At 46.3% G+C, this 17,177-nt stretch overlaps 1 protein-coding gene across 2 annotated transcripts in view; it reads left to right on the top strand.

Moving 5' to 3' along the window:
• Positions 1-240: 240 nt before the first annotated feature.
• The window catches only part of St3gal5 (ST3 beta-galactoside alpha-2,3-sialyltransferase 5), a 57,335-nt gene continuing 40,398 nt past the window's right edge, over positions 241-17,177 (top strand). The window contains exon 1 of one of the 2 annotated variants that reach the window (XM_038320230.2): positions 241-400. In XM_038320230.2, coding sequence (XP_038176158.1) covers positions 322-400 — 79 coding nt within the window. In that variant the 5' untranslated portion in view covers positions 241-321. Of the gene's footprint in view, positions 401-429; positions 614-17,177 lie in introns of those variants that run through there. The other variant, XM_038320231.2, reaches the window with a different exon arrangement.

Here is a 17,177-nt window from a genome sequence, read left to right as displayed (position 1 = left end):
CTGGAGAGAGATGGAGAGCACCCCAGGCGCGGGGCACCCCTGTCCCAGGCCTCCTGGCGCCCAAGCTGCGTCCCGGCTGGATGCGCCCTGCTCCCCCTTGATCCACAGGGCGGAGGGGGCTGCCCGCTCGGAGGCGGGGCCGCAGCGGGGCCCCGCGCGCTGTGATTGGCCTCACATGTCCTCGTGACGTGCAGCCTCGCCCCCTCAGCGTCCGCGCCGGGGAGCGGACTGTCCGTGGCTGAATGGGCGCGATCGCGGCGCGGGGGGCGGGCTGGGGCGCGGGGCCTGGGGCTGGCTCCTAGCCAGCGCTCCCTCCCTAGCATGCGCCCGGAGGCGACGGGCGGCGCGGAGCGGCGGCCCCAGAAGCCGCGAAGCCAAGCAGCGGCACCTGCCTGCCGAGGTACGTGGCGCAGCCCCCAGTCGGCATAGCGGACACCCGCAACCCAGGCAGCGGCGATCCGCCTTTGCCCACTCATACCCCGGGCCCTGAGACTCCTCCCCAGCCCTGCGACGCCGGACGCGTCTGCGGGGGGACGCGGGCTGAGGGTCGCGGCCCCGGGCCGCTAATATCGGCGCCCCCGCGGCCGGCACAGGTGTGGAAGCGGCGCATCCGGTAAGGACGACCCGACCCGTGTGGCAGGTCCAGCCGGGGTGGTCCTTTTCCATGAGGTTTGGCTTGGAGTGTTTTAATTCATTGCTGGAACCTTCTGAGCCAGCAGAGCCGAACTGACTCAGTGTCCTCCGTGACTGGCTTGGGGAACCCTCTGCAGGGTCACTAGTGGCTCCCGAACCTTCCCTGTGCTTGCAAGTGGGTAGATTTCTGCTGGTAGAAATTCGCTGGTGACCTTCCCCCCCCCACCCCCCCGTCTCTGCGGCCAGTCCTGCGGAGGAGACACGTTGGGGCGACCTTTTTCATTCCTTGGAAATTTTAAACAGTGGCCTGAGGAGGGGGTGCGTTCTTTGTGTACTGTTTTGTTTGTTTGTTTGTTTCCCAGAGAATATTTGGTAGGACCCCATGAATAGAAGCAAACCCCTATCCCACACCAGCTGATGACCTTGGCATCCACTGATCCTCCTGTGGGGGGGCTTGCTCTCCTGGTCTCTGTACTGGAAAGCTTAACCTGCTGGAGACTGAGGTCGCTTCCAGACCACTGGGTTTGTGGTTCTAACCATTTAAAATAAATATATCATACGAAAACTCTGTAGAATCATTAATTGACTTGAAAATGAAAATTTACCTTTCCGTCATATATATATATATATATATATATATATATATATATATATATATATTCATTTTCTTAAAAGGGTCATTTCCTCCAAAAGTGGTTGTATGTGTTATGCTTTTTCTGGAACAGATGGGTTGCGGGTTCCTGCAGCCAAGGACTGAGCTAGGTTTTAGAGTCACAAAGGAAGGAGACTCGCTCTCATCTTCTGCCCTCTGGTGTCTAGCCAAGCCTTCCCTTGGTTTATGACGGTAAATCCTCTTCTACCTGCAGATGGATGCACATGCTGGAACTGACAGTCTGTTTAACGAAAGGACCAGACAGGACAGATTTGGGTTTCATTTGTGTAATTCTATATCCTGACAGCTCAGAGCAGGGTCTAACATTTCTAGTTGCAGAGCTGGGAATCGTCTACTTCCGAGTGTTTGGACAAGAGAGGATTAATATGAACTTCCAGAGTACTGTGATCAGACTGTCTCTTGACACCCATGTCTGCTATGTGGTTGATGCCGGTTCTTTAAGGTGGAAATTTTGGTTAGTGTTGATAGTGTGTCCTTGAGACTTGAAAAGAAATGAAGGAGATGACTGGGGGGTTTGATGGCTGGTTTTTATTTGTTTGTTTGTTTGGTTGGTTGGTTGGTTGGGGTTTTGGCACTGGGTATATGTAACTCAGGTTGGCTTTGAATTCACTCTGTAGCCCAAGCTGGCTTTGAACACTGATCTCTGACCTCCATCTTCTTAGTGCTAGGATTACAGGCCTGTGCCAATATGCCTCGTTTAAACAGAGTAAGATGGGGAGAGACGAAAGGCAGAGTGCTGGGGGGCTGGCAGGAAATTCTAAAAGCACACAGATTCTAAAAATTCATTCAGTTTGACATACATTGCTAATGCCCATGTCATCAACATAGGTTAAGGGGTGAAAGGTTAGGGAAAAAGGCTACTCTACTACGCTACTTCTTTCTGCTCCCTTACTGGGCTGGCTGGAGCAGTGGAGAGGTAGCTGTCTCTTGGGACATTAATGGTGTGCTGGGTAGTTTTTAAGGTCAACTTGTTACAATCTGGAGTCATTTGGGAAAAAGAACATCAATTGAAAGAGATGCCCCCACCAGATTGTCCTATAGGCAAGCCTGTGAGGAAGCCGGCTGAGCAAGCTCTGAAGAACAAGCCAGTGAGCAGTGTCCCTCCTTGGCCTCTCCATCAGCTCCTGCCTGCAGGTTCCTGTCATGTTCCAGTTCCTGCCCTGATTTCCCTCGCCGTTGACTGTGATATGGAACTGCAAGATGAAATTAAACACTTTCTTTCCTGTTGCTGTTGGTCATGGTGTTACAGCAATAGAAATCCTAACAAAGACTTGTAGGAAGAGTTACCCTCCACACCTCTCTGGCTTCAGAGGAGGTCTGTATTCTGTGTTGCTTTTGGAACCAGGAGGATGGTCGTCATCCTCCAAGGGCGTGCTCTACACAGCTTGTCTAGCTGTGAAGGTTTCGCGTAGAAACCACGAGGCATATACATGGTAGCTGCTGAGGATAAGAAGAAAGGACTTGATCAGTGTGGGTGGCATAAGTTAGCAGAGGCATCCACTGGAGGGGTGTGACTCACGGACCCAGTGTGGGAGGAAGCCATAAATAAGGATGGTGGGCCAAGGGCTCTCCTGAAAGAGAAACCCAGCTCAAGCAGTTCCTAGAGGGAGCAAGTGGGGTGTGCGAAGGAGGAGGTAGAAAATGAACTGAAAGAGCTCATGGTCGAAACTAGTTTACTTGAACACCTGCTGTGGGACAATGGTCTGTACCCTGTCAGTTATATTTTAAATAAATGCTGATTGACCAGTAGCTAGGCAGGACGTATAGGCGGGGCAACCAGGCAGGAAGTGGAGGCGGGGCAACAAGACCAGGAGAATTCTGGGAAGAGGAAAGCTCATTTCCGCCGTCGTGACCCAGCCACAGAAGAAGCAAGATGTGATTGCCGCACCGAATAAGGTACTGAGCCACATGGCTAACACAGACAAGAATAATGGGCTAATATAAGTTGTAAGAGTTAATAAGAAGCCTGAGCCAATCAGTTTATAGTTAATGGAGACCTCTGTGTGATTTTTTTGGACTTAACAACTGCAGGAACCGGGCAGGACAGAAAACTCAGTCAACAGACACCAAACAAGATTTGCTCCTGTTTAAATAAGGTGTAGATACTTGCAGCTGGGTGTGATGTGCTGAGTTATATGAGACCCTGTCTTGATGTATATACACAGTCTTATACTTGCAAGCTTATACCTGCATACATAAAGCCAATGAGATGATTCAGTGCACCGAGTTGCCTGCTGCCCAATGATCTGAGTTAAATCTTCAGAACCTACACAGTGGAATGAGAACTCTTTTCTCTTATGATGACGTTTTAGAAACGTGTAGGTTCAGGGAAAATAGACAAACCTAAAGTGTGTCACCGAGCAAGTTTCCATACTGAACATGTGCCACCTTGAGATCAAGGATCAATTCTGATCTAACCAGGACCCATGCTTTATCTGGTCACTGGCTCTCAGCCTTAACCATGGCCTGCCTGCCTTCTCATAGTGTGTGTAAATGGAAACCTGCAGTGTGTGTCTCCTTTTGTGAGCAAAGAGGCCTCCCGTGCTGCCTGTAGTTAGAGCATGCTCATTCTCGTTGCTGGTGGTGATCACGGGGGAGTTTCATATGTCTTATCTGTGGTCAGTTCTAGTGTTTGTCTGCACTAGATAGTGCTGCTGTAACTAGTGCCTAACTTTGGTAGAATGTGCATGCATTTCTGAGAATCTGTGCTGAGCAGTAGGATCACCGGGTTATGGGTTTATTATGGGTGTATTACTCTCTTGGGGGTCCCCAGGCAAAGCTCTTTTATTCTAGTCTTAGAATTAATGGTGGGAGCTCCTGCAGCCTGAATGATGAAGGTGGCCGTTTCCAGGTGATGTACCGGAGTTGTTTTTACAGGAGGCTAAGTTTCCGCTTGGTCCTGTTTTATACGGCCTCAGGAGGAGCAAGCAGCCCTGAAGGCTCCAGGCTCTCCTCTGGTCCAAGCACAGGGCAGGCTGAGCTTAAGCTCTGAGCTACAGGATCCTCTTGATGTTAAGAGTGTCTCTAGCCTTAGTCTTCACCCGTCTTGCTGCAAACCTCCACCCACCCAACCACTACGTTTCTATTTACCTACAGGAAAGGCCTTTGTCTTACTTGAGGTTTTGAGCGATAGGAAGCATTTTTGTACTTCAGTTACATCAGAGAAAAATACCCAGGAGTAAATTTTTAGGTCATGAACCAACATTTATACTCATGAATTCTCTTTTTCCCCCCTTCAGACTTAATAATATCTGGGATTATAATAATTTAAGATTGTGTGATTGAGTTTGATCAGCTCAACAAAGAGGATTTAACAGGTCTACTTTATGAATGATATTTAAGCTTTTTGAATGTTGTGGCCACTTTTAAAATTCTTTATGTATTTACTTAGGTTTTTAGTTTTTGTTTGTTCGTTTTCAGATAAGGGTTCGTAAAACCCAGTCTGGCCTTGAATTTTGGTTCCTGCCTCGCCTTCCAAGTGCCAGGACTACAGCCATGTGCCCCGCACTTGGTTGGGCTGTTTTTTTTAAATCTGTCATTTTCATAATGGCAGGTTTATATATATTAACTGAGCAGAGACAGTTTTTCTGTTAGGCATTGAGCATGTGTCCTTCCGGCTGTCTTCTCTCCAGCCTCTGCTCCCTCATCCTCTCCCTCCTGTTCTTCACCCCTGTTATGTTCCCCCCTCTCTTTATCTAGACTCCAGCAAGCAGCAAGATCAGAAGGACAGGGTGGCTCCGGTCTTTCCTTCTCTTTGCTTGCCGTATTCTGCAGTCAAGGTCTTAGTCAGCTGGGGCTTGTGCTGGCCCAGGCCGCCACTTACCGTCCTTCTGTTCCCATGCTCTCTAGTGGGAAGAACCTGAGTCATACCTGTAATTTAAAATTTCCTAGTAGCCTACCTTTAAAAAAGTAAAAAGTAGCTGACTGGTACTAGAGAGATGGCTTAGTGGTGAGAACGCTTGCTGTCCTTACAGAGAACTGGGATTCCATCCCCACCACCCATGTCGGGTAGCTCACAGCTGCCTACAATCCTAGCTGCAGGGTATGCAAAGCCCTCTTCCAGCTTCTGTGGGTGTGTGCACATGTGGGCATATGAGCGCACATACCACATGTGCACATATACACAAAATTAAAAAGTAAAAATAAGGGGCTGGCAAGATGGCTCAGCTGGCAAAGGCCACTGCTGCCAGGTCTGACAACCTGAGTTTGATCCCCAGGACCCGTAACCAGGAAGGAGAGAACTCACAATGAAGACTCCGCATGCACTCCATGGCACGTGTGCACTCATACAGATACACACACACACACACACACACACACATACTCACAACCAAAATATAATAAAATGAAGAGTGATAATGTGCACTCATACAGATACACACACACACACACACATACTCACAACCAAAATATAATAAAATGAAGAGTGATAATAAAAATAAATCTTGAAAAATAAGAAGAAATAGGTCGGTTCAAGTTTCCGTTTCTCTTGACGATACTGACGCCTAAACTTGCATTTACCTAGTGACACAGCTCGCAGCCGTGTGTCGTACATTAATGAGTACTTTGTGGTCTGTTAGTCATACTAAGCCTTCAGTCCTGCGCCCTGCTCCCTGTACTGTAAACCATGAGACACAGTTTTCTCCCTCTGTCCTCACCTTTTGTAGAACTGTTACAATGATTCGCTGGTTTTACCATAGCCCTGTTTGGTACCGCTGCTTCTCCCATTTTGCAAAGGAGGGTATTGAGATAAAAAGACATAAGAAGCTCCAGAGTTCAGAGCTAGGACTTAGACCTAGGCCTGGAGATTGTAAATGAGGCCACTGTTCCCATATCTTTGCAGCAAATAATGTATTCCTGTTGGAGGAGGTCCCTTCTTTTGTTCCCAGCTGCTCAGCCCCGAAATAATCACACAGTAACCATATTATTTAAATCTCCACTTGGCCCATTAGCTCTAACTTCTTATTTACTAACTCTTACATCTTAATTTAACCCATCTTCATTAATCTGTGTATCGCCACATGGCTGTGGCTTACCAGGTAAAGTTTTGGTGTCTGTCTCCAGTGGGGCTACATGGCTTCTCCTTGATTCCTCCCCCTTTCTCCCAGCATTCAGTTTAGTTTTCTCCACCTAGCTCTTTATTAACCAATGGTATTCACAGCATACAGAGGGGAATACCATATCATATTCCCATCCTTCAGAAGAGATCCTGTCATAATTCATGACATTGCTTTGAGGTGGCTGAGGTAGTTCTGTTCAGGTTTCTACACCTCCAGGGGCCACATCATTGCTCCCCTGGGTCTCCACGGCAGTCTTCTATCTGGTATTGCCTCATGAGGGGATGGCCAACCTCGAGAGGTTTCTTCAACATCCAGTTCCACTTAGAAAATCCTTTTATTCTTCCAGTATAATTTCAGCAGTCAGGTAGGGCCTGCTCATTTCTGCGTTGGCTCATCGTATCGTCCCTCCTGGGCTGGACCCTTTGACACAGACTTCTCCACCAGCACCTGCTGTCCCTACACTGACATCTGCCTCCCACACCCTGCTCTAGCTCCTAATCAGACAGCGGCAGAGAAGCATTCCTTCTTCGGGAAGCCCCTTTACAGGTTCTCTGCCCCACCTCTCTAAAACTTCCTGTAACACTTCGCCCCAGTGTGCAGCACAGAACACCATGAGATGGAAGACCCTGGAGATAGATGTGCTGGTCTGTTCTCAGCCTTTGTTTTTTGTTGTTTGTATTTTTAGGTGGGATTGTAAGGCCTTCTGAAAGAAAAGGCTGTGTCTGTTGCTTCTTGCTGTATGTCCAGATACATACAGCATGTGTGACTGAAACCCACTATGTCTGTTTGGGAGTTTGCCCAAGTGCTGGCTTAAAGTTTTTGCCAAACAAGATTGGGCCCTCAACATTTTATCCTGGGTGAGGGATAAATTCCCTCCCTGAGGAACTGTTGATAATTAAAGGCTTTTGGAGAAGGGGTGTTATTTTCTTCCGTGGCATAGCTACTGATCAGTTGCCTTTGTTGGGGCAGGAAACACTATTTAAACTCAGTGGATCACACACAAAAGAGGACATGAAGCTAGAAGGGAGATTTGTTGAGAAGAAGAACGTGAGCAGGAGAAGGAGACAGGGAGGGATGGGTATAAAAATGACTAAAGTTCATTTGTATAATTTGTATAAAACTGTAAACTGTGTCTCAGCTAGAGTTTCTATTACTATGAAGAGGCACCATGACCACGGCCAACTCCTAAGGAGAAAAACATTTCATTGAGGCTGGCTTACAGTTTCAGAGGTTTTGTCCATTATCATGACAGGAAGCATGGTGGTACACAGGCAGACATAGAGAAGGAGCTGGGAATTCTATATCTGGGTCAGTAGGGAGAAAGAGAGACACTGGGCCCGACTTGAGCATTTGAAACCTTGAAGCACACCCCCCCACCACCCCCGCGCGCGTGGTGACGCACTTCCTCCAACAAGGCTACACCTCCTAATAGTGCCACTCCCTTGGGCCATTTTCATTCAGACCACCACAGTAAGAAAATTTTGTTTTGTTAAAAAAATAGTTCAAGATAAAAGGGTTCTTGCCAGGCATGGTGATGCACACCTTTAATCCCAGTACTCTGGAGACAGAGGCAGGCAGATCTCTGTGAGTTCAAGGCCAGCCTGGTCTACAAAGTGATTTCCAAGATAGCCAGGGCCATGTAGAGAGACCTGCCTCAGAAAACAAAAAAATAAAATAAAAGGGTGCACGATCAGGGTGTGAATGCGTTCTAGTCATTTCTGTCAGACTTAAATATGCGGTGCTGGCTCCAGAGATAGGAACAGCTTAGCACGATCTGTTTCATGTGGCCCACACTGCTCCTTTGGTCTTTATCTCCTGTCCCTCAGTTGCAAGGTCCTGTCAAACCCTGCACTGTGCCTGTCACTTCATTGCTGCTTCCTGATTTGGGTTTTAGCTGATGTGTTCTGCACCCGTAGGACAAACACAGTTTTTATTGGCATTGGTTAATGCCAGAGCTGCCTAGCAATCCCCCAGCACCCGTCCCCATCAGCCTGGCTCCCTGGGAGGATACCTAGAGCCCTGTTTGGTAGTGTGGTCGTGTTTTACCATCTTAAGAACCTGACTTTTAGCCGGGTGGTGGTGGCGCACGCCTTTAATCCCAGCACTCGGGAGGCAGAGGGAGGCAGAGGCAGGCGGATCTCTGTGAGTTCGAGGCCAGCCTGGTCTAGAAGAGCTAGTTCCAGGACAGGCTCTAAAAAAAAAAAGCTGCAGAGAAACCCTGTCTCGAAAAACCAAAAAAAAAAAAAAAAAAAAAAAAAACCTGACTTTTGCCATTTCTCTCTGGGATGCGGGTTGGTGGCATTATAAGGTGCCTGCCCGTTGTCTCATCTGTTTTCCAATGAATTCGAGCATGCGGGGAAGGTCCCGATAATGAACCTTTATTTGTGCTGGCCTCACAGTTGTTTTTTCGAACTCTCTGTTCTTCTGGCTTCATTTTCTCCTATGAAGTATGATTTGTTCAGCCAAAACTTATCTTTTCCTTTTATAGGGAAATCTTCCATTTAAAACTTCACTTCTGGAGTTTGCTATGTTTAGGACAGGCAGGGATTGCCACAGACTTGTTTTATCGTAGCAGATTCTTTGAGGGTAATGGTGTGGCCATGCCGGGTCCCCCAACCAAGAGCTCTCATATAATGCCCTTGTTAAGGGGACCCACAAGGAAGGAGAAGTCCTATGGATGGATTTCCTCCAGCATCCTGTTTTGCTCACTCTTCCTTTTTCTCTTTGAGAGGTGCCCCCACTTCTGCCACTAAATTGTTTTGAGAGTTAATGCAGGGTTCAGAATCTTCTTGGGTGCTCTCTTAGTTTAAGAACTTGATGGAGGAGTGTCTGTGTTAATTTCATTATTAATAAAGATACTGCCATGGCCCTTTAAGAGAACAGAAAATTAGGTAGGCGGAGTAGACAGAACAGAATGCTGGGTAGCAGGAGTGGGGAGACGCTTCAGGCAGTTGCCATAGTGAGTCTCCATGCTTCTCCTCTCCGAGATGGACGCAGGTTAAGATCTCTCCTGGTAAGCCACACCTCGTGGTGCTACACAGATTACTAAATATGGGTTAAAGGAAGATGTGAGAATTAGCCAATAAGAGGCTGAAACTATGGGCCAGGCAGTGTTTTAAAAGAATACAGTTTCCGTGTAATTATTATGGGCAAAGCTAGCCGGGTGGCGGGACACAGCCCGCCGTTCCTTCAACAAGAACTGCTCCTCCCAGCTCAGTCACCAAGTTCCGGAGGCATCCTACTTCCTGATATCCCCTGCTTGGCTCCCTTCTTCTTTCACCTTTGACTCAGCAGTTCAGTCACCCTCATAGCCATGAGCTCAGTGACCTTTTGACCACCCGGTGCCTTGGCCTTGCCCTTCTGGGGTTGTTCTTAACCACCGTCCTCCTTAGAACTGTTAAATGAATGCCCTGGTGTTCTTAGTTGACTCTTGTGACCACTGTCCCTTAGATCCCCTGGTATCCAGTCTCAGCACATCTCTGGGCTGTCAACATATTCTTCTTTCTGTCTAGAACACGCTCAGAAACCCTTGTCACCCTTTGAACAGCCATTCACTCATCACCCCCCCCCCATTTCCTCTACTGAACATGTGCTCCTTTCCCATCAGCCCCACTATCTCGTTGTTGGTGCTTTGAGTATTTGGGGAGTTCCTGGTCAGCTAGTCATTGAAAGAGAAAAGGGATTATGCCCTATTTATTTTCCTAGTCTCAGTTTCTGGTATGTAACATTTGCTTGTTAAATGTTTATTTAAAGGATTATAAATCTGGACATGGTGGTTCATGATGCCAGGGAACCTGAGGCAGGAGGATCACATTGGATTTAAAACTACTTAGTTAAAAAAAATAATAAACAACTGAAGTGTAGGGAGAACAAAGCAAATCCCATACCCATGCAGACCAGCCCCTCCCAACTGAGGCTCTATGGGAAATGTAAGCCCTAATACCCAAAGGCTGCCTGTGTTATACATTACCTTCTCTCCTGTGCTCTGTAAGCATTCTAGTTGTTGGCCATCCTTGGGGAAACTGGCAACATTCTAGCCCTTGTTATGGGTCTTCATCCCTGGTGGAATTCCAGTCAAAGAAGGCTAATGTAGACAACTCAACCTTGCTCATGAGAGAGAGGCTGAAAGGATATAGACAAGAACGCTAGCAATGGGCACCCCTGGCTTGTAGGTCAACATCATCCTAATCTCCTTTCCACTGTCAAATATTCTCTGACTTTGTAAGAACAAGAGTTCTAGACTGGAGAATTGTCTCAGTGGGGAAAAGAGCTTGCTGTGCAAATGTGAAGGCCTGAGTTCAGATACTGTGCACCTGCCTAAAAACTAGGTGTAGCTAGACTCTGGTAACCTTGGGGCTGTGGTTGCACCCAGGCAGGAACAAAATCAAACAAACAAAATGGAAAGAACAAGACAGGCGGCAATAGAGGGAGACACCTTATGTCCTGGCCTCGTGAGAACATGAGGGGGGTGGAGAATGGGCTGAAATGTCAAATCAGAAGAATAATTTTTTTTAAAGATTTTAAAAGTATTTCCTGAATAAAGCAGATTAGACTCCCTAGCCACCATCGTGCCAGAGGGGGAGGCAGAACCATGGATTGAGCCTCCTTGGCATTGCTCATTAAAATAGACCAGGCATTGGTGTGCCTCTTGGTGTCAACTCTCTGGGTGCCACATCTCTTCTTACTTCTGGACTTTTTAACAGACATGCAGCAATTAGTATAATCCCATGTCCTATCTAAGTGGCATCTAGTCTTCTTTCTTTTTTAACTTTCCATTGATTCTTTGTGGATTTCACACCATACATCCTGATCCCATTCATCTCCCCATTGTTTCGTATCCACCCTGCCCTTGCAACATCCCCACCAAAGTAAAATAAAATTAAAAATCATCGTGGAAGCTGTAGTGTGGCGCAGTGTACCCTTTAGTTCAAGTTTTCTTCCTTTTGTAGATTTTACATTCTGTTGTATGAGCATTTGCCTGCATGTATGTATGTTTGCCATGGGCATGCCTGGTCCTCAGAAGAGGACCTCAGATCTCCTGGAACTGAAGTTAAAGATGGTTGTGAGCCCTCCATGTGGGTGCAGGAAACAAGAGTGCTCTTAATAACTGAGCCATCTCTCCAGCTCCTGCCTAGTTTTCGTACTAGGAGTGAGCATGAGTTGAGGTTCCTTGAAGTAAATCTGGTAGGAGACCCAGATGCTAGTTCATCTTCACCCACTGTGCTCTGACAAGCCTTATCTTTTATTCTGTTATCTACCAGTGGTTACTGAAACAGAAAGATTTGATGAAAAAGCAGGAACTTTACTTAGTTCCTAGGTGTGATAGTTTGAGAATGGCCTCCGCTGGCCTATATGTTTGAATACTTGCTTAGTCCCTAGCGGGTGGAACTGCTTAGAAGGGATTAGGAGGTTGGACCTTATTGGAGATGGTGTGTCACTAGGGAAGTACACTTGGAGATTTCAAAAGCCCATGATAGACCCAGTTTCTTTCTCTCTGCTTTCAGCTTGATGATCAGGATGTGAGCTCTTAGCTACTACTCCCACCCCAAGCCTGCCTGCCTTCTGTCATACTTCCTGCCATGGTGGTCATGGTGTCACCTTCTGAAGTTGTAAACAATAAAATGCTTTTTTAAAAATAAGTTGCCTTGGTCATGGTGCCTCTTCAAAGCAGCAGAAGAATAACTAAGACATTAGGTATCTCCTGTCAATTCACTTATTAATTCATAAAGATAGCAACTTGATAGTGGATTCTGACTTATGACACCTTAACCAACTTCACATGAAATGTCACCAGCGTCAGGCCAGTTCAACACCATGCACCTCTGGAAAAAATACTGAGAGAAAAGTATAGCCTCTCACTGTGCTACTCTGGCCCCAATGCATAACTTGAATCTAATCATGAAGAAATATCTGATGAACCCCAGCTAGGGAACATTCTATAAAATACTTGGCCTGTACTTTAAAAAAAATGTCAAAATCATAAGAGATAATAGAACTGTTTTAGATTAAAGGAAACCAGAGAGACATGACATTGGGCCTCACATGTGATCCTCACTGTGTCCTGGAAAAGGAAAAAAAAAAAACATTTTTTTTGGTTGCTGTTTTTGTTCAAAAACCATCACTACCAGAGAAATCCTCCTTCTTAAAACCTTTATGTTAGAGTCTAGTTTTGAATCAGTTCATGTTCTGACATTGACCATTATTCTGTGCTTGTATAAGGTATGACTTTGTTTCTAGAAAAATAAAATATTCAGGGTGTCATGATGCCTCCAGATTGCTTCCAGGTGTATTATAAATTATGCATATTCTGTGCTAACAGAATGGCGGTGTACATGTTAGCCATGGGGGGATCTGGGTGAAGGATAGATGAGAATTCTTCATATAGGACATCTCTGCAGCCCCACAGTTCAGGGTGCTCTGACACCGTGGCAGCAGAAACGGGCATGTCTGCGTCTTGTGCGGCCACTGCTCTTCAGCATCTTTCTCTCCTGACCTCTGCAGGGAACAGAATGAGGACCTAGTCTCTGCTTCAGAGTTCTTTCCGCCAAGCCTGTTACTGTTCTAAGAGGTTTCCTGGTTTGTGGCTGGCCTCAGGGTCAGCTGGTCAACCAGCTCTGACTGCCTCCACTCCCCCACTTCCTGATTTAAACTGAGCCTACCACAGTCCTATAAGAGAAGTTTCCCATCCAGACTTTGAAATGTGTTTAAGCCCAAACACTGTAAGATGTTGTGGTCCAGCCCTCAATAGCAGATAAGGACCAACCCCAGAGTTTCCCATTAAAGGTGGTCTGCCCACATTGGCATTGTGGCATACTCTTGTAATTCCATCACTCAGGAGGCTGAGCAGGAGGGTTCTGAATTTGCATCTGGACCAATGGGGTGATAACTGCCTCAAAACAAGACCTAAAATGCAAAACGCAGTACCCGCCGTGCTTTGAGAGAACCCTGAGTTGTACCTTTCAGTAGAAATCTCACACTTCTAGAATATTTTTAGTAATTTTTGAGAATTTCCTACATGGAGTGTACTTTGATATACACCCTCAGCTCCTACCCCTAAACTCCTCCCATCTGTCACCCCCTCCAGACGGATTCCAGTTTGTGCTACCCTGCATCCCTGACCCTTTTAAATGCAGTCTGAGGAACCTTTGCTCCAGCTGGGCTTCTAAGTGGAAAGGTAGTTGTGGGGGCCAGTGGATTCTGAGGAGTATTTCCAAGCTGGGGCTTGTAACGGGTTTGTGGGTGGGTGAACTCATGGGTGGGTGGACTCATGGGCCTCTGCAGAGTTCCCCTGAAACTGCTGAGCTCCCGGGTCAGAGGAAGGTTGTGGCATGCATTTTGTTCCTCTTTCCTACCTTTTCTTCCCAGTTCTCACTTGCCAAAGCTTCCCCTCCCCACCCTTCATGTTTAGCTGCTCTCAAGCCCAGCCCATAGTAAGCATTCTATTCTCTCTGTGTGTTTGAACTTTAAAAAAAAAAATCCCACTCTTTCTTCTTGGGAGGGGGGTGGTGTCTTTAGTCTGACTCCTTCCATTTATTCTTGCTTTCATTTTCTCCCTGCATGGCCCCAACATTTTAGTGCCTATCTAACTGTCCAAGCCTATGCTGTTTGAAAGCTAGATGAGTTAGGACTCTAGCATCCCAGGGAGAGGAGCAATAGAAAGTTTGTGCCCAACCCCGTTTCTTTGAAGTAAACTTACTTCAGTGGTTACTTCTTGACCCACATCAAATTGACAGATAGTTGAGCATTTTAATCCTATTTTCTTGGGAAGGTCATGACATCAAAGAAATCCTGTTGCTTTTTCTCCCAGGCATACCCCACTGGTACATGCGTCAGCCATTGATTTGTTTACCTGCCCCTCCCTCAGCTCACGCATTCACGCAGTCATGTTTGTGCATACCTGAGAAGTATCCAGTGAGACTAGAGAACAATACAGTCAGATGGCTAAAGGGGACCCCAAGAAACCGGAGGGTAAGATGGCTGTCAGTGCCCTCTTTGTGTATATGCGCAGGGAAGATCACGAGAGGAGAAGCTCCGAGGTTCCAGTCTATTCTGAGGGTGGGAGGACAGTGTCCAGCAAAGAGAAATCCAAGTTTGATATAATGGCAAATGCAGATAAAGTACACTATGATCAGGAAATGAAAGACTGTGGACCAGCTAAAGGAGGCAAGAAGAAGAAGGACCCTAACACCTGCAAAAGGCCACCTTCTGGATTTTTTTATTCTGCTCTGAATCCCACCCCAAGATCAAATCCACAGATCTTGGCATCTCTGTTGGATGTAGCAGCAAAGCTGTGTGAGATGTGGACTCAGCGGTAGTGAAGTCACCTTAGATCAGCACGGCTGCAGAGCTGAAAGAGAAGTCTGAGAGGGTTGTTGCTGGCTGCAGCTCTGATGGGGCGTTGAGTATGCCAGAGTCCTGCTCAAGTAGGCCGGAAAAGGGGGTGAGAGAAGAGGAATCAAAACTGTCTTCTTGTGAATGCCTTAAGTAACAGTGCTGTGAGTGACACTTCTCTTATTTAAACCATGTCTGTTGCCCTCGGTAGGTTTAATTACAAAACTGATCATGATCATATCATAGTTTCTCAAAGTGTCAGTGGTTCACGTGAAGTAGCTGTGAGTGTCCAGAGCGCCCTGAAACTGTATCAGTGAAGTTGTACATAGCTCCAAATATTTATAAAATAAAAAGGCACTCATGGTCCCCTCGCTCTGCACTTTGAAGATGTCCTGGCTTTTTGTTTCCAACTCATAAGTTAGTGTTAACTGTAGGGCTATTGGCAGGAAATCCTGAGTTGTCAACTGTACGTACCCATAGTTGGTAAAGAGAACAAAACAACCTAGACAGATGTCTTGTTTGGTGTGGAACCCATGAGGGGAAGGTGTGTTTTTGGAGGGGCCGTAGCTCAGGGCGTGTGCTGTGAAGCTGGACCTGTTGATGCTGCAATGGGCGTCCATTAAGCTTCAGGTTGTTTCATTTTTGTATCTAGTGGTATCACATTCTGCTGACATTCTTAGTTGTGGGAAAGAGGGGAGGGTCAGCCGGCATGAGAAGTGTTTGGATTTTTTTTTTCTTTAGTTAAGTGTGGTAGATTTTCAACCATTTTTAAACAAACTATAGAACTCATCCTTGTTAGCAAAGCAAAGAATTACTGTGTCAACAAAGTTCAAGAACCCTCTGTTACCTAAATGCAGTATTCAACATTCTGTTATTTTTTATACTATTTTTATTAAAAATTTCCGCCTCCTCCCCACCTCCCATTTATCTCCCCCTCCCCCCTCCACTCCCCCTGTTATTTTTTTATATGCTTAGAATGCTGAAATGAAGTTAAATAAACAGGATTGCATTTCAAAATGAAAGAAAAGGAAGAAGCACCTAGCTGTGGATTATTTGGACAGGAGATCGCAGGTGAATTTGGGTACACTTCGAGTGTGGGCCCACTTGTAAGCCAGGGGTCAGTGCGCTCTCTCCTGAGTCAGCCCTGCAGCCAGTGAGTGCTTGGTAAGTGCTTTTTGCACAGGGGCTCTATTTCAGGATGCTGAGGTAAAAGAGTAACCCTCACTCCAGGGATCGCCTATGCTGCTGTGGAGAGCAGGCCAGTGGCAGACTCTCCAGTGCGGAGAAGTCAAGCAGGAAAGGGGTGAGCAGGTTAAGGGGTGAAAAGCCGTTTGCCAAGGACCTTAATCAAGGGAGGCACAGGAACCAGGCTCGAGGGAGTAACTGCTTCTTGGTAAAATCTTGGAGAGGCAACATCTGTGCTCATTAGTCGAGTTCTCCTCTTGGAGAATGAATGCTTTAGAGACATTCCAATCATTCAGAAGGCATCGCCTTAATGTGTTCAGACTTGTGAAGAGCAGAGATTTGAGTGATGGTAATGATGCCACCTTCACACCTGGGGAATTCCAGTTGGTGTAGATTAAAAGACATCCCTCGGGATCATGGAGGGTTAATTAGCAGAAAGAGTAGGTACAGATCTCAGAACAGTGATTTTGTTTGTCGTGGGAGACAGACCCTTACAACTTGGCTCACTCTGGAGAAGAATCTTGACACTCTTCGAGCTGAAGCCTGTCATTCATTCCATGTGTTATCGCTGCTGGGAAAAGCTTGCTGAAAAGGGGGTTTGCGTTTTAAGTGCTGTGCCCACATGACATAAGAGAATTCACTTGAAAATGGGCGTCCTCATCTGATTCTGTCAGGTGTTACATTCTGGGCATGAAATGTAGGAATTCACATGTTTTACAACCTCAAGTGGTTCTTCATTAATGTTAATCACAGCACACAGAGGGGACTCCCACATCACCTCCCCTTTTCTGTTTAAATAAAAAAAGTTTTAAATTTAACATAGTAAAATTACATATAACAAAACAGGTATCAAGCAAGAATTGCAGTTATAATATTTCTATTTACCTTATCTTTTATCATAACTAAGGAAAACTATAACTACCTATCTATTCTTCAACTCCATCAAAGACTCCAGAAGGATATATTACCTAAGTAAACAGGAAGTGCATTATAAGCAATTTCTAAAACTCTAGAAATGACAGCGACATCTTGCTGCCTGGACAATCACCCAAAGTTCTTCTGTACCATTGGAGCGTCCATCTTAAGCCCAAGGCCCATAGTATCCAGCAGACATTTCCATGGAGCAGGAAATTCCAAAGACAGTTCAGTCACTTTCTTCTGTATCCTGCAGAATGTCTCGTAGACTCTTTCATGAAGCAGGAACCCTGAGGGATCATCTCACCTTTAGGCAAGTTCAGCAGTTATCTCTCTGTGGATACTGCATGTCCAGTGAAGCAGTCCAGGCAAGAGCAGTT

The sequence above is a fragment of the Arvicola amphibius genome, chromosome 2 (assembly GCF_903992535.2).
Source record: "Arvicola amphibius chromosome 2, mArvAmp1.2, whole genome shotgun sequence".
Lineage (NCBI taxonomy): Eukaryota > Metazoa > Chordata > Mammalia > Rodentia > Cricetidae > Arvicola > Arvicola amphibius.
The sequence above is the reverse complement of the archived record's forward strand: the minus strand, read 5'-3'. Positions and strand labels throughout refer to the sequence as shown.